At 45.6% G+C, this 25,640-nt stretch overlaps 1 protein-coding gene across 2 annotated transcripts in view; it reads right to left on the bottom strand.

The window, feature by feature from the left end:
- Positions 1 to 435: 435 nt before the first annotated feature.
- Positions 436 to 25,640, bottom strand: part of unc5a (unc-5 netrin receptor A) — a 299,074-nt gene continuing 273,869 nt past the window's right edge. For both annotated transcript variants that reach the window (XM_079501568.1, XM_079501567.1), the window contains 4 exons: positions 14,927 to 15,076; positions 8,682 to 8,846; positions 7,662 to 7,840; positions 436 to 1,667 (listed from right to left, as the gene is read on the bottom strand). In XM_079501568.1, coding sequence (XP_079357694.1) covers positions 1,502 to 1,667; positions 7,662 to 7,840; positions 8,682 to 8,846; positions 14,927 to 15,076 — 660 coding nt within the window. In that variant the 3' untranslated portion in view covers positions 436 to 1,501. The remainder of the gene's footprint in view (positions 1,668 to 7,661; positions 7,841 to 8,681; positions 8,847 to 14,926; positions 15,077 to 25,640) is intronic.

The raw sequence follows: 25,640 nt of genomic DNA on the forward strand, positions 1-25,640 counted from the left end.
TAATATCAAAAGAATAGCAGATCTAAAAGCTCACAAAGTGTCGCATTGAGACGCATCACAAGCTTGTAGATCTGCTATGTTTGATACCATTGAAGAATGTTGAAAGAGAATGTTAACAGTGTGTCTGTGGGTTTTTTAAACCAATGAAACTTAAGACAACAAGTGCTTGAGACTAAATAATGATTCGTTAGAACACATATTTCCATTTGCTGATCAGTAACGGTTTTGGACATACAGGTTTTCCAGCCGACAGCGACGGTGCACAGTAGTGTGCCGCTAGAATGCCCTCCTTCAGAAGCTGTGTAAATCGTTAGAGAGCCCACTGCGATGAGGCATTTGGCTAATATAAGATTCGAAATAAACCGGATAGATCAAAGTCACCGGGGCTTCAAATATAAATGGCTTTTGAAATGTGACTTCAGTGAAGATATTACTCACACTTTCCCTCAGAAGTTCAACGAACCCCAAACCCCTCCCTCCGTATCGATTTGGAAAAACAAGAAAAGCTGCTGGAGCGTCTCACAGAATGGAGATGGTACATTCACAGTTGTGATACCGGCTTGACTTAAAACAGGCAAACAAGACGCCACTGAGGCATGTTGCGGGGTTTTGACACAAAATCTATCTGCAACCTATTAGTCCATGATTTGCTACAGCTTTTCCCTGTCTTTTTCAGAGATAGATGATGATAACGCATACTGTATGTGTGTGTGGAACAACTCTATAATGCCACTGGCTTTGGGGAGTGACGTGACATTCACAGACCCTGATGACCTTGTCGTAACTGTATTCAATGTCAAAACAATAATGTTATTCAATGAAACAGCCAATTGCATAAATACCCTCTAGTCTTTTACCTGAAAAGGCTAGCGCAGCGCTACCGTTTCGTGTGAATGTTGACAGAAATAGCAACGTTAGCTTTTTGTCACATCTCCTATTTTTAAAATTCCAAAATTCTCCATGTATTTCTCTTTAACGACCGTTAAAAGTAGCACTGTTTTTGCATATTGCTCCTTATTGGATATAAGGACAGAGTACAGCTGTACTGTACAAAATGCTTCACGTGACTTTAAGTCTCAAGTAAAACCAAGGGTTTGGACTACTTTTATCTGTCATTGCTCCGAAAAAGAAAAAGAAAAGAAAAGAAAAACAGGTAAAACAAAAAAAGATAATCTTTTTTGGCTGAACATAAAGGGCCGACTTCAGAACAGCGAAACTGTGTTTGCTTTTATGAACTCATGTCCAAACTCCTCCCTCGTCCATTCATTCTGCCACATTAAGCTCTTTTTTCTTTTTGAAGATATCTTCTTCTTTTACAAGGGGAACGGGAAACCTGAACCTACGGTTAATTCTTTTCATTGAATTTATCCTCTAATGTCAGGGAGAAGGGCATGGCGAACAACGAGCTCTTCTCTTCTTCCCCGCCTTGCAGTTACCCTTGTCGTCATTGCGTACTGAACTGTACTGCACTTTGCTCTGCACCAGTCTCTCCCTCTCCGGGTTAGCACTCGCCGTCGGACACCAGGAATATCATGGCTTCCTGCTTGCCGATGTCGGCCATGACGGTCGCCAGCTGGTTGATGTTCCCGCTGTGGAAGTGCTGCGCTTCCCACAGGTCCAGGATCACAGAGGTGGGGCTCGCTTTGGATGCAAAGAAACTCATGTGTCTGTGGGAGAGGAGAGGAGAGGAGAGGAGAGGAGAGGAGGAGAGGAGACAGAAAAAGACACAGAAAGGTCAATGGGAGTGAACAACAATGTTTGTTTTTTTTTCAAAGGATGCTATATGTGTATACGTACACATGTCAACATTACATTTTGTCTCTAAACCTACGCAGAGCTTCAGTGAAACGCTTTCATCCGTTCTTTCTTTGAAATATGGTATGTTGCGTGTCGTTCAAAGCCAGTCCTTCACAGTGCACAGCTGCACACTATACAGCACGGTGACATGCCTTGATATCATGTCAAAGTGCTGTAAAAGAAAGAAGACAAAAACCTAACAAAACGCTCATAATCCGACTTTGCTCACTGAAGACCTTGAAGATACCATCACAGTCAATCTCATGCAACTTTAATTAGAAGGGTCACTTACAGTGCCTAAGCTTCCTTCTTTTTCATGTGATGGTGACACTGGCCCTATAGTGTAAATCCTAACGTGTTGGGTGGAAACCTTGTATGTCCAGTACTGTAACTCGTTACAGTTCTCGTTACAAGCTCTCGTTACTTTTCATTGGTTCAATATTTATAAATCCCACTAAAATACCCGCTAGAGCACCGAAGTCCTGACGTCACTCGCTCATCCCCTGGGTTACGGAAGTCATTTCTGGAGAATAACATTGGGTAATCTTAGAATCGTCTCATATAACACGAATAAACAAACTGTCTCTGCGATATTGTCGGGAGGTGTCAGTCACAGACTTTGATACATTCTGTTTCCGGCGAAAGTTTTTACAAATTCGGCAGCAGTAACATTAGTTTTCTCGTCCGTCAGTTGATTCTTCATATCCATATGAGTCAACCTGACAGGATCATTTGTTTATTTTTGGAACACAGTATTTGACGTTACGAGGAAAAAACTGAATATATTTATAATAATTGTAATTGTATAATAATAGTCGCATTTCCCGTCAGTGTGTTGTTTGGTTGGTCACCCCAGGCTAGCCCCCAGATGGTGCCCAGGTCTCGTGACATCACGTGACATCATCAGGGACGGAGATAGTAAATTCCATCTGCTGTCGCACTTAGGCCGCTAGCATTTATTGAAAAATTAGGATCTAATTCACGCCAGCATTTTTTAAATTTGAGCTCTTATTTTGAAAAGCCGCCATTTCCGGTCCATGAGCAGTAGTCATAACCTAGGAAGCTACACGAAGCGGACAGGCCTTGTTTACATCTGATGCCAGAAGATGCCAAAGAAACGCTGTTTTGACCAAAATGCCATCTGGGACAAGGAATAGGAGATACAGGCGATTGAAAGAAATGGATAGAATGGATTCTTATGGCGACGACGATCTAAGATGGGCGATCCAGTGCTGTGCTAACAACACAGCTAGCTAACCGGCTAACGTGAGTAGCATTTTGGCTCAAGCAATCGAACGCGCTATAAAAGCTCAATTGCCGAAGGCCGTCGGCAATGGCGTTAAGCGTCAGTATCAAAATTAGGCTTCAATTGACTTTAATCGTCGGCAATGGCACGTGTCAAGCTCATATATGGAGATCCCTGATGTCATCAATATTGGCCAGCAACTCTACATCTGATCTCAAACCCTTCTCCATATATGGATATATGTCAGAAACGTCCCCAAAGTTATTAGTGCAGCCGCGCCCGGAAGCCGGCGAAAACTAGAGTTCTCAACAGGCCCACCTGTCCATTCAAACTCTAGACGGGCCTGCCCCAAAGTTATTAGTGCAGCCGCACCCAGCAAGCCGGCGAAAACTAGTTCTCAACAAGCCCAAAAATTAAGGCCCGGCCCTACCTGGGCCCTCATCAAACCCTGTACAATCAAGAGAAAGTCGCCGCTACCGCCCTTAGATCTCCATATACTGTCCATGGAGGTGACATGTTCTGACATTCCATATGTTGATCTGACCTCATCAAACCCTGTACACTCAAGACATCGTCTTATTGGGCGTCTTATTGGTAATAATATTTTTAAAATAATATTTTTTTGAAATATGGAGATACAGGGTTTCTGCTCGACACAGCAACGATTATGCACTTTCACACTTGAGTGGGAGGCAACCTTTCCCGTTTCAGGAGCAGGACCTTTAGGATCAAACCCAATCAATGACAACAAAGCAGTGGTCCGTCCCAGGCAGCCGCTCAGCATTTGATGTGGACTCAGGGCTGATCCCTGAGGTACCTCCAGGAGGCTTGTTCGATTTAATGGCCTTTTTCTGTTCTCCAAATATCTGGGGATTTAACTGTTACTGTTATATAGACCGCTATGCGCATGTGACACTAGAAACAGAATGCATGAACCCTTGGCACAAAGGTTACGGGGGTAGGTGTGCTGTGTGTGTGTGTGTGTGTGTGTGTGTGTGTGTGTGTGTGTGTGTGTGTGTGTGTGTGTGTGTGTGTGTGTGTGCGTGCATGCACGCGAGAGAGCGAGTGCGTGCATGCGTGTTTTATGGGCTTGGGGGACAGGCTGTGTGTGTGTGTGTGTGTGTGTGTGTATGTGTGTGATGGGGGGAGGTCGGGGTCTTTCTATTTCACCTTGAGACAAGTTGGACAGAGTACACAGACAGACCTCTCCTAGGGCAGGGAAAGTCACTTAAAAAAAATCTATCGATTCACTTTACACTCTGCCTTGCCATTTTGTGATGATGATGAAGATGTATGGTTACTTTGCAGGGAGACAAGGGGGCAGAGAACGCAATGGCTGTGTTGCTCTTTAGTCCAATTGAATTTCATGGTACACACACACCGCCTCTCTTAAATTGTCTTACACTGCACGGCGCAGCGCAGGCGACAATAAGGGCTCTACTTGTTAGAAATATGCTTGTGCAGAATGTGAACGATCCTCTCTGTAATGTCGTCAGTGTCAGGCAGAAACCTGCTATATTCTAAGTTTTGTGTGTATTTGAGGGGCCTATATGCACAGCTGAGCTTTGTGTGTCTGTATGAGCACGGAATGTGATGTATGATGATAATAGCGACCCCTCACTTCACAACGAGTGTGATTGTTATTTTATAAATGAATGCCCTACTAGCCTACTTGATCACACTACAGCGTCACAGAAAAGCATCAAAAGTAGCATCTCCACAAGTTCCAATCTGCTACTGTACTTTTGCTATTTTCTTATTTGAACAGTACCAGTAACAGTTGTGGACATATGAGGTATCCACCCGACGACAGAGACGATAGCAGATAAAAAGGATTCAGCGTCGACTCCAGCATTGTCCGCCCCAATCAGTCACATTACTGGGCGAAGCATTGGCGTATCTAGTAGCGTGTTGCAGTAGCAGCTATTTGCACAGCACCAGGGAGTACGAGTCAAATACAACGCTCTTGGCATTTTAAGTTTTTATTGATTGGTCACGTTTAGTCCCCCCAGTCCGAATTCTGTACACATAATAAATACACAAGCACTGCATGGCCAAATGTCACGGTGCTACTGCATTTCCAACATGTTGTTAAGGGCGATCGAGGCCCAAGCAATGCCAGGGCGTTGTTTCCTTTACAGGGCGCAAATGAGAATCGATTACGTTTGGACAAAACACTGTTAATTGAAGCTGTACCGCATCAATTCAATTTAGAATTAATTGGAGTAAGTAAACTGATTGGACAAAACGAAGTGTACGTATTTGATTCCATTGCCAGGAAGAAGTTAAATTGGAGTTTAATTGATCAATGACTGTCTTGGCTCCATTCCTACGTATAAAGGCAATCCGAAGATAAAGTACAGTAACGGTGAGAAACAACCTGTGTTTTTTAAGTAACAAGTATACGCCAGACACAGACACATTACTCTTGATTTTGTGCGGTCTAGTGCAGGCCAGCCAGCTTGCTAACTTCCCAGGTAGAACAATTAAGCAGATTGTAGAAGGGAAATGTTTTGTTGAGCTGCCGGCACTCTTCTGGTAAAGATAGTTAGTAGAGCCCCTCTTGCTCTTCTGCCACACATTTCTCTGGTAAAGATAGTTAGTAGAGCCCCTCTTGCTCTTCTGCCACACATTTCTCTGGTAAAGATAGTTAGTAGAGCCCCTCTTGCTCTTCTGCCACACATTTCTCTGGTAAAGATAGTTAGTAGAGCCCCTCTTGCTCTTCTCTGGTAAAGATAGTTAGTAGAGCCCCTCTTGCTCTTCTCTGGTAAAGATAGTTAGTAGAGCCCCTCTTGCTCTTCTATGGTAAAGATAGTTAGTAGAGCCCCTCTTGCTCTTCTATGGTAAAGATAGTTAGTAGAGCCCCTCTTGCTCTTCTATGGTAAAGATAGTTAGTAGAGCCCCTCTTGCTCTTCTGCCACACATTTCTCTGGTAAAGATAGTTAGTAGAGCCCCTCTTGCTCTTCTATGGTAAAGATAGTTAGTAGAGCCCCTCTTGCTCTTCTATGGTAAAGATAGTTAGTAGAGCCCCTCTTGCTCTTCTATGGTAAAGATAGTTAGTAGAGCCCCTCTTGCTCTTCTATGGTAAAGATAGTTAGTAGAGCCCCTCTTGCTCTTCTGCCACACATTTCTCTGGTAAAGATAGTTAGTAGAGCCCCTCTTGCTCTTCTATGGTAAAGATAGTTAGTAGAGCCCCTCTTGCTCTTCTATGGTAAAGATAGTTAGTAGAGCCCCTCTTGCTCTTCTCCGTGCCTCACATCTTGGCGTCTTTTTGGTAGAATGCTAAAACACGAAAATCCTAGGTGCATAAAGTAGAAATTACAACATTGGGAGTAGGGGTCGATTTAATCGATTATAAAGAGTAAAGACATAATCTATAGTCGATACGTTCATAAGATAATATATTAATAATCAATCTCTATTTTGGGCAAGTCATTATAGATGGAAAGTGTCAACATTTTCAAAAATAGTGAAAATAGCCTATTTACTGTACAAGGTCACAATGCGTCGCCTCAGAACACATTGTGAGCTTGTAGATCTGCAATTTTAAATACTTTGGCGTATAGTATAACATGTGTTTAAAAAGTTCTCAATCGATTATTTGATCGAAAAGTTATCGGTAGTATAATCGCTAAGTAAATAATCAATAGGTTGCAGTCCTAATTGGGATAGGAAGTGAAACTCATCATTTCTTCTTTCGACTGACCAATCAAACTCAAGGAAGAGGCAGGTCTAAAAACATCAACAAACACGGTAGAGGATAAACACATTCCCTTTCTGGCATCCATGTTTTATCCCTTATTTTCTCCGCTATTTCGGTTACGCTATTTGTGCTAATAAGATGTGACATTAAAACCTACCAACAATATACTCGTTCTTGTTGTGTGGTTCTGAAGCACTCTAGGCCTTCGTATTTTTGATATTCATAGAGCGTGAAAATAAATAAATAAATAAACAAACAAACACTTTCTGTGGACACATCCGCGTAAGCTGCTTATGTCTATCAGGGGGAAATTGAAGAAGGTCATGTGATTGGTTTAGAAGAGGAATGACAGCTAGCTATCAGTCCACATTAAACCTCTAGTGTTAGCTTTGCAAGATCCACGTGTGTACGACTGTACGACTGCACCTCCAATCCCTGATCCCAGCGCTCTACTGAATGAGATCCACGTGTGTACGACTGTACGACTGCACCTCCAATCCCTGATCCCAGCGCTCTACTGAATGAGCATGGTTATCCCCCAAACAATAACACAGTGATGCAAAAATATTTTCTGTTGATTGTGTGTAATTGGTGGAATTTTCTTGCTGATCTATTGCAAACGAAGCAACACGACTGTGTGGATAACAGAAGGTGCAGAGCTCTTCGGGGGGAGTGTGCCTGCCTGCCTTGGCTGCACATTTCGATGTTCTAAACCAGATAAGGACTGGAATCTCAATGCATTTCTGTGTCCCCGAACATCACATTCTCCAGAGCAACCCTCCATTCCCAAGAGGAATGGGCAAAGAGATTCCACTGTATTTTTAGGGGGACCCATCCCATGCATAATCTATCTTTTTTTTTTTACACTCAAGGGTAACAGATAAGGCGCAAGGATGTTGTACCGTAGCTATTTACCTCTCCAATTTAAGTCTTTGTGCAAGCATTCTCCAGTCGGCTCCGTTGGGACAGGGGGCATCCAGGCTGCTGCAGATCTTCTGCCGGATGAGATATGGGATCTGAAAGGCGCTGGGGCCTGCCAAGGCCGTGGCATTACTGTCCATTAACACAAAGTCAGAGTCCACAGGTCGGGTGTCCTTTTGGGGGGAGAAAGGCATTAGGGCATGGGATAGGTCCATACATCAGTACTTCTGTACAGAAATCAATAGTACATCTTTTAGTTGGTCACAACTAAAAGACTGCCTGTCTGTCTGACGAGAGTGGGATGCAAACAGCTGCCGTAACATCCTCGATTCAAATATTCAAGATGTTATTTGGTACATATACGAGCGGAGCGGTTTAGGTTCCTCAACAGTGTAGCAGCAAGAACAACGTAGCAAAAATAATCACACATTGAGGTGCTTGTGTGCATAGGTCCTATTTCTAAATGGTGAAACTCTTATACAGTAACGCCACTCACTACTACAGTTGGGTGCCACCGATATTGTCCCTTATCATTTGACCCATTTAGGCCTGACCTCAAAATTTAAAAAAATCCTTCTAAATCCTCCAGTTTTCTGAAATAAATATTTCACGATTTTTCAAAAATAGCAGACCTACAAGCTCGTAGCGCACCACTCGGTGGCGCGCTATGAGCTTGTAGATCTGCTATTTTTCAATAGCTAAATTATAACATAATGTTTAAAACACCAAAAGGGGTTCCCGCCCAAAATGGGTTAACTGTCCTTTTGCGCAGATCACGCAAACCTCAGCAAAAAGAAAAGGACAATATCGATGGCCTCCAACTGTACACTACTATACTCAGGGTTCCTTGAGGCGGTTCCAAAGGGACCATTATGGGTCTATAACTCTGAGTGTACAAATGGAACCAAATTGATCTGTTGAAATTAAAAGTGGACATGTCTAAAACCGCTAACGAGCGCGGCCGGCCGGCCGTGTTGCATTGCATGCGCTGAGCGTGGCGGGGCGGCAGCTCACCTTGGCGATGTTGAAGTCGAGGCTGAAGCTCTGCCCCTCCCCCTCCACCTGCCACACACACAGCTGACAGGTGAGCTCACAGGTGGCCAGGCTGAGGCGCTCCAGGGTGAACGTGCAGTGCAGGTACCGCTGGGAGCCGTTCCAGATGTGGTAGAACGGGATCTCCTGTGGGGCGCGCACACGCACACACACACACACGCACACGCGCACACACACACACGCGCACACGCACACACACACACACACACACACACACACACAATGAATATATTGAATTGACCAGAAGCAGGGTGAAAACACTGAGTGGTACTGTACTGTACTGTACTGTACTGTACTGTACTGTACTGTTTGGTGGTCAACAAACACTATACCACTTGGTGGTCAACAAACACTATTTCCGTACTCGGACAGACAGAGCCAGCCAGCCAACCAGGCAGGGACACACATTGCTGTGTATAGGAGTGACTAGCACCACTCAAAATCACACCTGTGTGAACTGAGTGGTGCAACTTTACTTTTATAGTTACTGTACTGTACTGTACTGCAGGGGTTCTCAACGTTTTTGGCCGGGGACCCCCGGAAATGCTTTGGCAATGTCTCGGGACCCCCGCCCCGCCCCCTCCCGACCCCCAATATAAATTGACTGCTACAATTTAGCTATTGAAAAAAAACAGATCTACAAGCTCATAGCGCGCCACCGAGTGGCGCGCTACAAGCTTGTAGGTCTGCTATTTTGGAAAAACCGTGAATAAAATAAAAATAAAAATAAAAAAATTGAAAATAATTTGGGGACCCGTCGCGACCCACGGGTTGAGAACCCCTGCTGTACTGTACTGTACTGTACTGTACTGTACTGTACTGTACTGTACTGTACTGTAGGGACCCTATCCAGACCCCCAGGTTCAGGACGGACAGACAGACAGACAGACAGACAGACAGACAGACAGACAGACAGACAGACAGACAGACAGACAGACAGACAGACAGACAGACAGACAGACAGACAGACAGACAGACAGACAGACAGACAGACAGACAGACAGACAGACAGACAGACAGGGACACATTGCTGTTCCTGGAGTTGCTGCAACACTCAAATATACTATCTGTCAAAAGCAGATCATGGACCCTCCGATTCCCATGAGCAAATCCACCCTCATCTGGCTGACATGGCTGAACGGATCCAAGAACAGAACAATAACAGACATATAAATCTCCCTCCTAGTATCACATCACACACATCGTGGATGTAAGCAACAGGTGACTGTAATCAACTAACAGCCAGGTGATTATTATTAGACAACAACCGTAGCATTGCAACATATTGTGCAAACACACTGTATGGCAAAACAGCTTGAGAACACTAAGAATAGGTTCTAGAAACACTGTCTTCTCCTTTTCAATAGTTTCTTAGCAGGGAGCTCTGGGATGCCTGTCTGGTCGATCACAGAACTGATCAAATGTGGGGGTTGTTTACGATAAATGCATCATAGCTAGGCTAGCTGGGGGAAAGATGAACCGTGTTTCCATATTTTTTATTAATGCAAATATTTGGAGGGGGACGCAAAGTTTCAGGCAGAAATCCCTTATCTCCAACTTTTGGTGTTTTTTCATAAAACAATGCTCTACTTGATCATACTACAGCGTCACACAAAAGCATCAAAAATAGTAGATCTACAAGCTTGTCGATCTGCTACTTTTGAATTTGAATCATGAAAAGTAACAGTTTTGGACTTAGGTACGTATGAGGTTTCCACCCGACAGAGACGATATGCAAATTGTAAAGCGCTTTGAAGAAAGGCACACCATTTATATATGATTGATATTTTCTGTGCCACATGCCTGGTATTACGTGCGTGCGTGCGTGCGTGCGTGCGTGCGAATGAGATAAGTGCACAAGACTTCTGTTATAGCACAACACATGATTGCATCTGGCAAACAGCCAGTGTACCGGGGAGTGTTTGGTTGGAATGTATTCATGGCTAACCATTTCTGTATCTCTCTTTTGTCTCTTGTTCCATATTCATGTCTCATTTTCATATCCCCCGAGAAGGCAACTCCGTACAAAAAACAGGGCAATGCAGACTCCTCATTCGACCTCATATCAGCAGCTACAGCTGACACTGGTGGAAAGTAACAAAGTACATTTACTCAGGTATGGTACTTTGAATTTACAATTTTCAAAACTACCCCCACTACATCTCAGAAGCTAATATTGTACTTGTACTCCACTACAATCATTTGAAAACTGTAGTTACTTTGTAAAACATGATATATTAAACACTTCAGCCCTATTAGGCTATTTGAGAATAGCTGATCTACAAGCTCACAAGACGTCTCTTTGTGACATGCTGTGAGCTTGTAGATCCGCTATTTTCAAATGTATACATTTGAAAGGGGACATTATGCATTATGTACTTGTCAATACTTTAACGGTTACAATACACTTGTAACAGGGTAGGCTATGACTACATCGTGGTATCGATACTTTCACATAAGTACAAAAATGGGAGTACTTGGTCCACCACTGACAGCTTTCATCAGAATAGGGGCTGTGCACAAGCGGGTTGCTGCCCGCAGTGTGTTACGCTGACCAAGTGGGGGCACTGTTACCCAGGCAGACGGAGCGGGGGCCGAGGCACACTGACAGACAGGGCGCATGGGGCAGAGATGCAGAAAGCCTTTCACAAGGCCCCGGGGACTCTGACGGCCTTTTCTGACCGGACTGCTGAGAGGGGAATAACACTTCCAAATGAACAGGCACAGTCTGGAGGAATACGCCAGTTGTTCAGGGTTGTGTTCAGGGTGCATTGTTGATGCTTACTTGGCACCAGCCTCCTCTCGCACTGCCTGCTCTGGTCTGTGGGGACCTGGTGGTGCTGCTCACATGGTCACAGCCACTCCTACTGTATCTTTCTCCCTCCCTCCCACACTCCCTCCCTTTCTCTCTCTCTCACACACACACACTCTCCTCTCTCTCCCTCCCTCTACCTCTCTCTCCTTTTTCTCTCTCTCTTTGTCTTCTCAATATCTCTAGCACACACATTCTCTTTAAACTCTGTCTGTCTGTCTGTCTGTCTGTCTGTCTGTCTGTCTGTCTGTCTGTCTGTCTGTCTGTCTGTCTGTCTGTCTGTCTGTCTGTCTCTCTCTCTCTCTCTCTCTCTCTCTGGGCTGCAGTGCAGTTGGACAGGCAGGTGCAGTGAAAGAGAGGGATAAAGGTGCAGTGTATGCGTGTGTGAGAGGGGGTGTGTGTAAGGTGCAGTGTGCATGCGTGCGTGCGTGCGTGCGTGCGTGCGTGCGTGCGTGCGTGCGTGCGTGCGTGCGTGCGTGCGTGCGAGAGAGAGAGAGAGAGATAAAGGTGCAGTGAGTGTGTGAGAGAGAGAAAGAGAGAGAGAGGGCTAAAGGTGCAGGGGTTGTCGAGTTAGTTCCACATAATATTACATAGTGTTGTATTCAGCCCAGCTCCTTTTTACAGGATGGACCATTGAGTATAATCAATCAGCCAGCAGCTTCTGAGCCAGTAAGCAACTCCAATGCAATCCAGCATATTGTGCACGCACGCACGCACGCACGCACGCACGCACGCACGCACGCACGCACGCACGCACGCACGCACGCACGCACGCACGCACGCACGCACGCACGCACGCACACATATTCAATATATTAATCTATTTAAGATTCATATATGTCCCAAACGCACAGGCATATACCTGTACAGTAAACATCCATTCTCAAAGTGGCGTTGTTGAGCAGGTTCCAGGGGGGTCCTACATACAAACAGTAACACATCAGTATTTAAAATTGCCCATGTACAGTACAAGCCTACAAGCAGCGGTGCACACAATCGGTGCACACAAGCGGTGCACACAAGCGGTGCACACAAGCGGGGCGCCAGTGCGCATGCGTCGTCAAAACGTTTTCTGCGCGGTACATCAAAGGCATGCGAGGCAACAGCTGAGAGACAGGAATTTAGAGAATGCTGACAGGCACTCAAAAGGCACTCAAATTAGATTTTAACGTCCTGTAAGTAGACAAAGAAATAAAATTAGTGTTGACTAATGATTACAAGTAGCTCTTATTTTGATGAGGAAGTCAGAGGACAGGAAGTCCGTTTCAGTTGTAAACAAGCTACGATGACAGTTTTTAAAACGGAAAGGGAAAGTTATGGTGAGCTCAGCTGTAAACCACGTTAGCGACCATATTTACAATATGAAAACTATCTGTCACTTAAACAATGTAGGTTACACATGCTGGAATTAAACATGGAATCTGCAGGCAGCATTAGGTGAGTAATTCATTGTATATGTGTTGGACGTTTGTGGTTGTGCTAGTGATAAACGCACACCTGCTGCTAGTGGGATCCTCCTGCTGCTTAACGACTACACTGTCTGTGACTAGGTGTACTACTGTGTAGCTTTGCATCTGTTGCATCTGCCCGTGTGAATGCAGCATAACGTTGTGGCAGGATATCCCCCCCCCGCTGTGCGCACCAAACTACATGGCCAGGTGCTCCTTTGAGTACTAGCCCAAAATAATAGGGAACACACACCAACTCTCTGTCTCTGTCGGGTGGAAACTTTACATGTCGAAAACATTTCCGAATTCAAATTAATTTTGAGCTTGAAGATCTTTATATTTTTGAGTGAAGCTGTAGTATGATCAAGTAGGGTGTGGATTTTCAAAAAGTTAGTGAGATACGAGATACGACACACAAACTAAGTTTCCTCTGGAGTTCAGAGAGTGACTTTAAGTCACAAGCTGTGCCAAGGTTACAGACAGACCACTAGACTGAAACGTCCTGCCTCGCAGGCACACAACAACAACCACACAAAATCACTGCTTTGTGCAGATCTTTAAAGTGATCAACCAAAGCAAAAACCTAAACACACTTAATTGAAACTCTGCACTCCGCAACGAAACAAATAACTGTGTCCATGGGGAGAGAGAGAGAGAGAGAGAGAGAGAGAGAGAGAGAGAGGGAGAGAGAGAGAGAGAGAGAGAGAGAGAGCTGGAGCATGAACACTCATCAGCAATAAAACGAGGTGATGTGTAGCTTCGACTAGTCCTGCCAGGCATGTCCTCGGTGTTACTACAGTACATCTCCCAGCATGCAACTGGGAGTAAGTAACTAAATACATTTACCTATAGGCTGACCATATGTCCTATTTTGTCCGGGGGGTGGGGGGGGATTTGCGCGTATCTGTACGAGGAATGGATCACACCTTTGAGAGCCACTGCTTTAAATAAACTGCTTTAAACTAATTATTAGCGAAGTACGAATATATTCGTACCCCCCAGCTATGGGACATTATCATCCATCCCCCCCCCCCCCCCCCCCCGTATACTCCGTGAACATAGTGGTTGAGCCCCAGAGCAGCTTTTAACATTGATCCGGTTGCTATGCAACGCCTCTGTCACCACCAGCTATGGGACGTTACAACTCCTCTCCATTTACCTTAGTTCAAAGACTCGAGAATCTACGAGCGCTGTCCTTGGTGATCATCAGCCATCCAAAGTTCGGATGTCATTTGTGACTTTGTCTCGCATCGCTCCCGACATGTAAACGTGTCTGGAGACAGGTAAACAGTGTGCGCTAATGCTAATGATAGCCAATGGTTACAGTGAGTGTGTGCATGGGGCTACAGCGGGGAGGAAACTGATTCTCTTAAAGTGGACGCAGGCGCTGGCATAGGTCAACTAAATTTATGCTACAAGCTAGCAGCAAAGAAAAACTTAAACAGAAAATGCATTTTCAGGTCGGGATACCAATTTGCCCTCCCTGTACTTGGTAGCAACCAAAGGTATGGCACCCCACAGGGAGGCGGGCAGAACCTTCACTAAAACAGCCTGGACAACGGTCCACACGTCCCAGACTGTTCTCCCTTCTGGCTCCAAAACTATGGAATGAACTCCCCATTGCAATCAGAACTGCACTCACTCCCAATCTTCCGCCGTAGTCTGAAAACCCACCTCTTCAGACTCTATCTTAGCCCATAGCACTTGCCGTAGCACTTGCCCTATAGCCTCAACGACCTTCAGGCGTATGCAAAGGCTCAACTTATGTAATTTAGATAGCATTTTATGTAGACATATACCCTTGTACAGATATTCAACTCTTAGCTTCCTTGTGATTCTTGATGACAAGTTTTATGTATTTCATGTATTACCATGTGTTGTTCTTGCTTACTGTAAATCACTCTGGATTAAGAGCGTCTGCTAAATGCGTAAATTGTAAATAGTACCTGGTAGCCAGCCAGCACTTTGCTCCTCCAGTGGGCCAGTGGCATGTCGTGGATGGACAGCCGCAGGTTGTGGTAGCTGTCTTTGAACAGTAGGACGTGTGGCTCGTCGATCAGCCGGCCCCCGAGTTGCCGCTCCATCTGCACCACTTCCTAATGGGGGGAGAAGATGTGTTGTTATGTCTGACTCTGAAACTACTCTAAAAACAGTGTTTCTCAAACCTTTTCAAGTCAAGGTCCCCGAAATTAATTTGCATTTGGCCGGGGATCCCCATCTGAAAAGGTTTATTCAACATTTTCAATATTTTTCAAAAACTAGCAGTGAGCTTGTATGAACCAGGCTTCAGTGTCCCAGAGTGTCCGGACCGAGACATACAAACAACCGGGTTAGGTAAACATAGCTGCACCCACAAAGCACAATGAACGACCGGGTGAATGCACACAGTCAGGCTGGTGTGCTGCACACGTGCAATGAATGTCCCCATGCACTCTAAACACAGACACATAGACACACATACGTATATGCACGCACGCACACACACGCACTCTAAACACAGACACACATATGCACGCACGCACACACACGCGTGAGGAACGCAAATCAGGCACACATCCCAGGCTAGGAGATAGCATCCCTGCATGATGCCTCAGCGGGTTGGACCAAGTTGTCTCAACAGTGCTGTAATGTCACCGCAAGGTTATTTCCCTGACTCTGTGTGTGTGTGTGTGTGTGTGTGTGTGTGTGTGTGTGTGTGTGTGTGTGTGTGTGTGTGTGTGTGTGCGCGTGTGTGCGTGCGTGTGTGTACGCGCACTTGCCAACGTGTGTGCGCGCACGTCTAGCTCTCATGAATCACATTAGCATGCAAATGCTGCAGCCGCGGCAAGAGAGCCACTAGCTACCTGGACTGTGATGAAGTGACTGAGTAAGCCATTAGTCAACTGCTCATTGTTCTCGCATGGCGAGTCTCCTTAATTTCATTTTTGTTTTTGTGCCAGCAGAGATTTGTAAATGCATGCCTAATATTTTAATCTCCGTGGGACTTGCTCAATGGACCATTTGTTGTTATCCAAATGACCATCTGGAAGGGGACGGTAAAGTGTGCCACATTCCTCCTCTGATCTCCTCCGTTTACTTGGAGCCGGACGCAGCGAGCTTGAAGGGTTCCTCTACTCGTACGCTGGAGAGCACTCAAACACACCCCCCACCGCCACCCCCACCACCACCCCCACCAAATCAAAGGAGCCTTTAGCAATGGAGAAATAAACAAATCTGAAATTAGTCGTGAGGGAATACCTTCAAGAGTAGCTATACAGACAGAGAAGTGTCTTTGTTGTTGTTGTTTTTTTTTATCTCTGCTAAAGGGGAACAAGATGCTAACAGAATGGGAAACGCAATGTGCAGAAAATACGCACGTGAGCTTTCCCAAAGCTCAGTGCTCAGCGCAGTGCTGTGAAAGGGGAGATGTGTGCACAGATAGCAGCCATATGGTGAGAATCAGCGCCATGCTAGCATGGTTGCCCACGCTAAAGATTTGTGCAAAGGCATCTAATTAAGATGGAGAATGGCTGTGATTTCTATCTGCACACCGCTGATTCAATTTTCTGCACTCTTTCCCCACAACGGGCTCGACCGATTCCAATTATAACGGAAAAGGAAGCCGTTAATTATCCGTTTGGAAATCTCTACCTGCTTTTTCTTTTTGCTTGATATGATCTCTCTTTCACTGAATGAGCACTTTTGAGTTCAGAGCCGCGGATCTAATTTCCATGTTTGCTCTTGTGCTTTGCTAATTTCCATGTTTGCCAAGTGGTTCGGTCTTTGTTCAAATGAATAATTTTATTCTCCCATGTGGTTATCTCTGGCTTCTTGTCTTCATAACATTAGTTTATTCTAATTCGGCCCAGATGTGAGGAAAAAGACTCTGGATCATCATGAGCTGTTTCAACGGATGAAGAACGCAGTGGTGGAAAAAAGTACTCACATGTTTCACTTAAGTACAAGTATCAATACTGCAATATGAAACATTAGAAATACTCTGCTACAAGTAGGCTACAGCAGGGGTTCTCAACGTTTTTGGCCGGGGACCCCCGGAAATGCTTTGGCAATGTCTCGGGACCCCCGCCCCGCCCCGCCCCCTCCCGACCCCCAATATAAATTGACTGCTACAATAACCTTAAACCATTTTGGGCGGGAACCCCTTTTGATGTTTCAAGCATTGTTATAATTTAGCTATTGAAAAATAGCAGATCTACAAGCTCATAGCGCGCCACCGAGTGGCGCGCTATGAACTTGTAGGTCTGCTATTTTTGAAAAATCGTGAAAATAAGATTAAATTCTTTTTTTTTTTTTTTTTTTTTTTTAATATTTTGGGGACCCCCCAAAATAATTTGGCGACCCCCCGAGGGGTCGCGACCCACGGGTTGAGAACCCCTGGGCTACAGGTCTGGAATTCAAAATGCACTTGAGTAAAAGTAAAATTAGGCTACTCATTATGCAGAATGTCCCATTTAAAGTTTTCAAATCTAAATCTAAATCTTTTGAAAATAGCAGATCTACAATCTCACAATGCACATTGTGAGCTTGTAGATTGGCTATTTTCAAATAGCCTAAATGTATACAGGGCTGAAGTGGTTAATGTACGTTTTGTAAAAAATAAGAAAAATTAAATCTACAAAGTAACTAAAGTTTTCAAATAGATAGTGGAGTAAAAGTACAATATTTGGAATCCGAGATGTAGCGGAGTAGAAGTATTGGAAATTAGAAATACTCATGTACTGTACAAATACCTCCAAACTTTCCTTAGGTACAGTGCTCATAAGTAAATGTACCTAGTAACTTTCTACCACTGTGAAGAAGCTATAGAATAATATTCCTATTACTGTAGCACAGCGCAGACATGCTCCCACCGCCCTCTCTCTCTCACAGGGAGGTCAGATGACGGCTTTGAGTGGAAGCGAGGGGGTCTAATGAGATAATAACAGAGGGCAGAGCGTCTCTCCACAGAATTAAAACCCCCTCCTATGCTATTATGTCTCTTACGCAGACAAAAGACTAGTTTATGGGAGGCTTTTCAGAGAGGGCCTCATTTAACGCATTCTCTTAAACGCGATTATTCGTTAGCCCGGGCCTGATTAGCATTTCAAATTGGCGGCCAGGGCGGACTTTGATCGGGGATCTGACCTAGCGGCGGCGGATCGGTCGGCCCCGGGTAACCCCAGAAAGACGGCTGAATGCCAATTATCCCGTTATCAGCATCTCTGGTGCTACACTAGCGTGAATACTAAACCCCTCTGTGTCCAACGGTGGTCGGGGGTTCAGAACGAGCATGACAGCGCTGATGCCAGAACACGGTGTCGGCTTTTTTTTACCATCGACCATGGAACAGGACGAGAGACAACACAGAGTCGGTTGGCACTCGCTGCCCGGCTTTAAGCCTGATCTGTGTTTAGTTTTGTCGCGGATTGAAAATAGCAGACCTTTAAGCTTACGACGCGTCGCGGCTGTGACACGACGCTGTGAGCTTATTTTAGGTCTGCTATATACTTTCGCCGCGCGCCGCTGGAGTGCGTCTAAGTACAAATCAAGCTTTGCTGGCTTTGAAAGCTGCGTTGTTCTGTTTGCATATAGTTTGCTTATTTGTCCCGTTTGTGTGTGTGCGTGTGCGTGTGCGTGTGTGTGTGTGTGCGCGCGCGCGTGCGAGAGAGAGAGAGAGAGAGAGAGAGAGACAAAGAGAGAGAGCAGGATTCCAGCATATGTTCTGAACTGAGAGTAATGGCCCTCTTTACGGCCCATTATCCTGTTAACAAATGATGACGTGCGAGAGCTAATAGATGAGACGTTAAATTCGACCGTATTATTTACTCTTTCTGGTGGAGAAACAATGCAAGGTTGGAATTAGTGCATCAAATCACATATTAATCATCAGCAGAGAGCTAAATTGTCTTTCCACGCACCAGCGATGTGGGCAGAGAGAGAGAGTGAGCAGTTCCCCAGGACAACCCAAAACCAACCCTTTTTTTCTCCTACGAGGCTGGCAGCATTAAGATGCATGAGCTTAAGGCGTGAACTCAGAGTACTTGCAGGAGAGAAAACCCCTTTTTGTTCTGACGGAATTAAAGATAGCCCGCGGTGTCGTGCAAGGACTATGAATTTAAGAGGCTCTGCCGTGCCAAGACCACCCCCTAACTTTCAACGGGAGTTAGGAGGAGAGAGAGAGAGAGAGAGAGAGAGAGAGAGAGAGAGGGCAGGGAAGAAGACGTCTCTGTAGGGTGAATACCTCATATGTCCAAAACGCTTACTTTTCAGGATTCAAATATAAAAACGGCAAAAGCAGCAGATCTACAAGCTCTAAATGCGTAACTAAACTGGTTTTCGAGCTTGCCGATCTGCTACTTTTGATGTTTTCGTGTGACACTGTAGTTTGATCAAGTAGGGCGTAAATTTATGGGGGAAAAAAACACAAAAAGATAGAATAAGGAGATAAGCGGTTTCTGCCCTGACAGCAACATGGGGGAGAGAGAGAGAGAGAGAGAGAGAGAGAGAGAGAGAGAGAGAGAGAGAGAGAGAGAGAGAGAGAGAGAGAGAGAGAGAGAGAGAGAGAGAAGGGAAACAGACGCAGCTTAACGGTCATGTCTTCAGGTCACTAGAGTGGCCAGCTTTAGTGGCAGAGATAACGGGATTACTGCAATCGTGGCCACAGTTTTCCATGACCCAGCCCGACCCTCCCCCACCCCCCCACCCCACCGCACCCCACCCAGCACCCCTCCTGAGCCCCAAAGATGCAGCTCAGTGCCGGGACTGTGATGGACTGAGGCCGGGGATCCGCAGGGAAACCAGACACTCATACAGCTAATCTCTTTGGGCTGTCGCTGCATGACAGAAGGAGGTTAGATAGGCCGCTGCACCAAAACCCTCACAGCAACAGCAGCCGGACAGTGGATACAGAGAGTACACACAACCGCGCGCGCACGCACGCACGCACGCACGCACGCACGCACTAAACAAATCATTGCATTAGTCAAGGACTATGAAAAAGGAGGCATGAGGGGGCTTGAAGTTACGGATCAAAATAGTCGAAAATCCCCCATGTTTGTTTGACCCTGTCACGACTATGGTCGTGTGTGTTATGATTAAGTATGAGTGTTATGAGTTATGAGTGTTATTTTGGATTATAAATATGATTATTGCTAATGATATATATATATATTTATATGGTGTTAGTATTGGTATAGTATATATATATGTGTATATGGATTTATTCTAATATGTATATATACCTATACAAAGCAGCAGTTATGAACATGTATTAGACTAACTCTCCTCCCATGCAGTTGGATGGCCGAGTATATTAATGGGTCTTCAGACAGTGTGATTGTCACCCGCTGTGTGTCTGGGTACTCCTGTTGGCCATGACCGTGGAGGCCTGATCAACCTCCCCGATTGGCTGACGGTCACGTGAGGGAGCTAACGGCCGTAGCTCTCACGTCTACTAAGCCCATTCACCCCCAGACAGTGACTGGGGAAACATCATCCAGGGTCTTTCCCCCATCCGTCGTACTGCTAACTGTTAACTAACTGTTTTGCCTTATCTGTGTGTTGAACCTTTGATTAAGAGTTATTCCCTTCGGAAAGGAATAACTCCGTTTGTTTTGATATCCGTTGATTGTCTTTTCTTTTATAGTTAAGAGCCATTTATTGTACTGATTATTGATTATATTATTTATTCAACCTTATATTATGAATAAATACTTGCATTAGACCTTGGTTTCCGTGTCTCCTCCATATGTTGCATTGCCTTGTACCCCTAGACAATTGGGTTTTGTAAGAGACCCGCCGTGACATCTTATTTTTGTTGTCACAGCAAGGTCATAAAGCAGCGACAGTGTGGCTTGTTGTCTATCTAGGGTTTTGTGTTGGTTTTCTAATGAACACATTCTAAACCCCCTGGCAATCTTTACCAGATCTGACAGGGAGTATTACTCAGGGATTTAATCACTTAATTAGTCAAGGCCATAACTCATGTGAAACACAGAAGGGGTACACCAGGAAAGTCATCATCTCACTTTTAATAAGCATAAACTCACTCTCGGCCCTGCCACCCCATGCCGGCGCCATTTCCCCCCCCGTTTATAGGGAAACCAACTGCGCGTTCAAATAGCAACGATCCATTTTCAAAGCTGCTCTTTTCAGGCAAATGCCTCTGTGCTACTGTATATAGAGAGTAGCCCGGCTCCACGGGTCCATAAATCTGTGTATTTGTCTGCAGGACGTGACAGGCTTTTCCCCCTACTGACGGAGAGTCTATCAGTCTGAGCTCCAGTGGCCGTGCCGGCTATAGTCAACTCTGATTAATAACTCCAAATAGAAGGCACATGTCTGCCTGGTTATAAATGGGAGCCCTGTTTGCTAGGGAGAGAAGATGCACATTCGGCCTGATAAATCACAGCATGGGAAACTGGGGAAAACAACGAAATATAATATGGAAACCATTTCTCAGACAGGTTTTTTGTTGTTGTTGTAATAAAGCTTACTGTCTTGTTCAAGTTAATGTCAGCAATTACAGTGCTGTGCCTTTTGCCAAAGCTAAAAGCTCCCTCTTCTTTGACTAAGGGGTTAGTGAACAAAAAGGCTCCTTTTCCAGGAACCACTGATAGGACGTTTCCAGGGCTTGTTTGTGTTCTGTGCACTCTGTTAATAGATGAAGGATGTAGCTTCCTGGCCCAGCTGCTACAGATGTACAAAGCTAATTGTAAAACACTCTACAGTAGGAGAGCCTGGTCACATTAAAGATGATTCATAGTTTATGGTCAGTTCAAACAAAACGAACTCGGCAGCCACTATTAAACTAATTTAAGAGATCCTTTTAGAGATGTTAGACGTGATTATAGGAAACACAGCATTAGCGGCATACAAAAAACATAAAAAGGCGCTTCGACAATTACCCCCGTTGGATGAATATTGATGAAAGCATGACTTTTGTAGTCGAAGACAGAACGTTAGCAGAACAAATGGGGGGAAGTAAATGAAACCTTCTCTCTCCCTTTGAGCCCAAATGAGGTCTTGTGAATTGTATGGCTATTAAAACGTCAGTTTTATACTTGCCCCGAATCACCAAATAATATAACAAAAAAATACAATTCAATTACCGGGACTGTAATTATTCATTACAGACTCGTCTCACAAAGTCATTCCAACAGTGCTTTGAATGGCCCTCACGCTCAATACAGAGCTACTGAGCCGGGTTTGAACTGTGCATAGATTTGACATTATGACTATCGAGTATTATTGCATATTGCACGCCAACATTATGAAACATGGAACAAAAACTATATTATTATCATTTCAGCAATGCTGTTGAGACTAAAATCTCCTTTAGTTTATCTTACTAATGGCGGCTGGCTGGTGTGAGACATAGGGATATATTGTCGCTGCCGCGAGAAACATTACATCTCAAAGTTTCAACTATTTATGTTTTTTTGATTGATTGATTGATTAATTGAATACTTTATTAACAGTTTTGCAAAAGGTACAGTGGTACGCATACAATAATGCTACATGGATAAGTTGACACAAAAAGCTCTGAGGGCTTGTTTCCATTGTGGCAATGTTCGTTTTGTTGACTAGGACTAAAAGACTAAATATTTGGATAGTTCAGATGACTAAAATAGGACTAAAACTATACACTAATGTTGTGATATTCAAAACGTTTGGGCTATTCTTCAGATATTTTCAATTGTTTTCATGAATCCCATCCTAAAACTGCATTAATGATGTCCTCACAGGTATAGCAACACAGCCATGTGTGTGTGTGTGAGGCTGTGAGCACTGCAGTACGCGTGCCTGTCAATCCAGGCTGACGGAAGCGGGTAAGACTGACAGCCATTGATGGCGTCGGCGTTTCCATCCGGAGCAGCAGGAGCAGCTCGCCCGTGCGTGCCGCTGAGATGAGCAGCCACCGGGCAGCTCGACCTTACGCAGCAACACAACACCTTCCAACATCCATCCATCCACCGGGCAGCTCGACCTTACGCAGCAACACAACACCTTCCAACATCCATCCACCGAGGCCGCCTTTCATCAGCACATCAAAAGCACAGCGCAGTGTGTTCTATGGGCAGTGGGGGGCTGTGGGGAGTGGGGGGCAGTGTGTTCTATGGGCAGTGGGGGGCCGACGTCTCTCCTGGAATGAGCTGCAGTCAGTCAGTGGTGCGCCTGGAGGAGCTTGTCTGCAAAGGCCTGACATGAAACTTGCATAGGCTAATCTTGTGGATCTCGGTGTGGCTTCAATGTGGATACGACGTATCCTGAACAGCTAATCTGAATTCCAAATATCTCAACAAGTACCAAACATAGTGGAGGTACCACGTTAGAAAGAAATAGCCAGCACCCCGAGTCTGTGTCTGCTGTGTTTGTCTGTGCGCTTTAGTACGAATTAAAAGTACCAGAAGGACTTGCTGGCTATTTCTTTCTCAGGGCCGATTCATACTCCTATTTTACCGCTGTTTCGGCGCTGTAGTGCCGAAATTATTTCGGCTCGTCAGAAACTTTCAGTAGCACCGAAGAGCCGACTTTAGGGCGATACCCGCCCCCCCGAACCTCAAATGACGTCACATTGTAGGCTCTACAGCGCCGAACCGACTTTTATTCGGCTCTAAAATAGGAGTATGAATCAGCCCTTACTGTGACTCTTTGAGAGCCGTGCACCCGGTAAACTGCATATACAGACTGAGAGGGCTTGTTTTTTTTCTTTTCTAAAGAGGTAATAAGTTAGCATACTGGCAGTGTACCACAAGAAATGTGGCGCCAAACGGTTGACAAATGGTTTGCCAGATTATCTCCAGACTCACAGCCAACCAGCCAGCCAGCCAGCCAGCCAGACAGCCAGACAGACAGACAGCCAGACAGACAGACAGACAGACAGACAGACCCTCATTTAGATGGCTAACCTCCTGCAGAGCCACATTACTGGTCCGCATCACAATTAACGCTAATGGCAGCTATCGCTATAGTCTAATCATAAACGGCGCATTTTAAAGATAGTGATTAGTGATTAGGGTGCACCTCTCCGGGGAGGTCTAATCTGCGCTCAAAGTGCTTAATGGACCTGCTAAATGAACTTCTCCCTCCGTAATGGCACCGAGAGCAGCGGGAAGGCCAGATTACTAAACAGCATGGGCCACTGTTCTAAATCACAGCCTTAAAAAAACTACAAGTCCCAGGAGACACCGTGGCTTACCACAGAACCAGGTTGCACGAGAGAGATGGCCGGGGGATAGAGAGAGAGCGAAAGCAACGCAATGCACTTCAGCGAGTCAAGGGAGCCGCAGAGCATAGCAGCACAAGTGCTGGAGTCAACAAGCTCAGGTGTCCTTTTTCCTGGCCGAGAGAGAGAGAGTGGTGGTGGGGGCGAGGGAGGGGACATAGAGAGAGAGAGAGCGAGCAAGAGAGAGACAGACAGACAGACAGACAGACAGACAGACAGACAGACAGACAGACAGACAGACAGACAGACAGACAGACATTGAGTGTGTGTGTGTGTGTGTATGTGTGTGTGTGTGTGTGTGTGTGTGTGTGTGTGTGTGTGCGTGCGTGTGTGCGTGTGTGCGTGCGTGCGTGCGTGCGTGCGTGCGTGTGAGAGAGAGAGAGAGAGAGAGCTTTTGTGCAGCAGCAGCCTTTCTGCATCCAACAGAGGACACACAAGGTCATTCCAACAAACATCCACACACTGCAGTAAAACGCCACTAGGTCAACTGATGATCTGAATACATACAGACAGGCCCATTATTACCGCCGTGCAGATAGCGCTCTGCACAAACACAAGACTGTGTGATTTATAGCAACAAACCCCCCCCCCCCCACAACCACAGCCGCTGTAGAAATGTGCAGCAGTTTGCCATCCATTTGTGTGCTGCCTGTAGCCTTCGTCTTCCTCGCAACCATCCGTTTGTATCTCATTTCCTCCTACACACACACACTGCATGTCGGCAAGCACATGTCCCTGTGAGCACATGTGTACACTACAGTAGCTCTGACATAGAGCGAGAGAGCCAGGAGACACACACACACACACACACACACACACACACACACACACACACACACACACACACACACACACACACACACACACACACACACACACACACACACACACACACACACACACACACACACATACACACACACACACACACACATACAGAGAGAGAGAGAGAGGGAGAGACAGAGAGAGAGAGAGGCAGACACTGTAGAGAGCTCTCATCTCATCCTCAACTCCCTGTATGTGTGAGTGCTCATTTCAGAGACTACTGTACTGTACTACTGCACCCCCCCCCCCCCCCACACACACACACACAAACCCACTCCCCATCCATTGACACAGGGTCCCGCCGACATCGGCATGGCGGGACCACCTCTCTACGAGGGGGTCGAGCCCTGAAGTGGGCTGGAGTGGGAATTCACCGCCTCTTCTGGCTGTAATGGGTGGAGGCCAGTAGGTGTAGCTGTAGTGGGTGGAGGCCAGTAGGTGGCTCTTCTGGCTGTAGTGGGTGGAGGCCAGTAGGTGTAGCTGTAGTGGGTGGAGGCCAGTAGGTGGCTCTTCTGGCTGTAGTGGGTGGAGGCCAGTAGGTGTAGCTGTAGTGGGTGGAGGCCAGTAGGTGTGGCTGTAGTGGGTGGAGGCCAGGAGGTGTAGCTGTAGTGGGTGGAGGCCAGTAGGTG

The sequence above is a fragment of the Electrona antarctica genome, assembly GCF_951216825.1.
Source record: "Electrona antarctica genome assembly, chromosome: 1".
Lineage (NCBI taxonomy): Eukaryota > Metazoa > Chordata > Actinopteri > Myctophiformes > Myctophidae > Electrona > Electrona antarctica.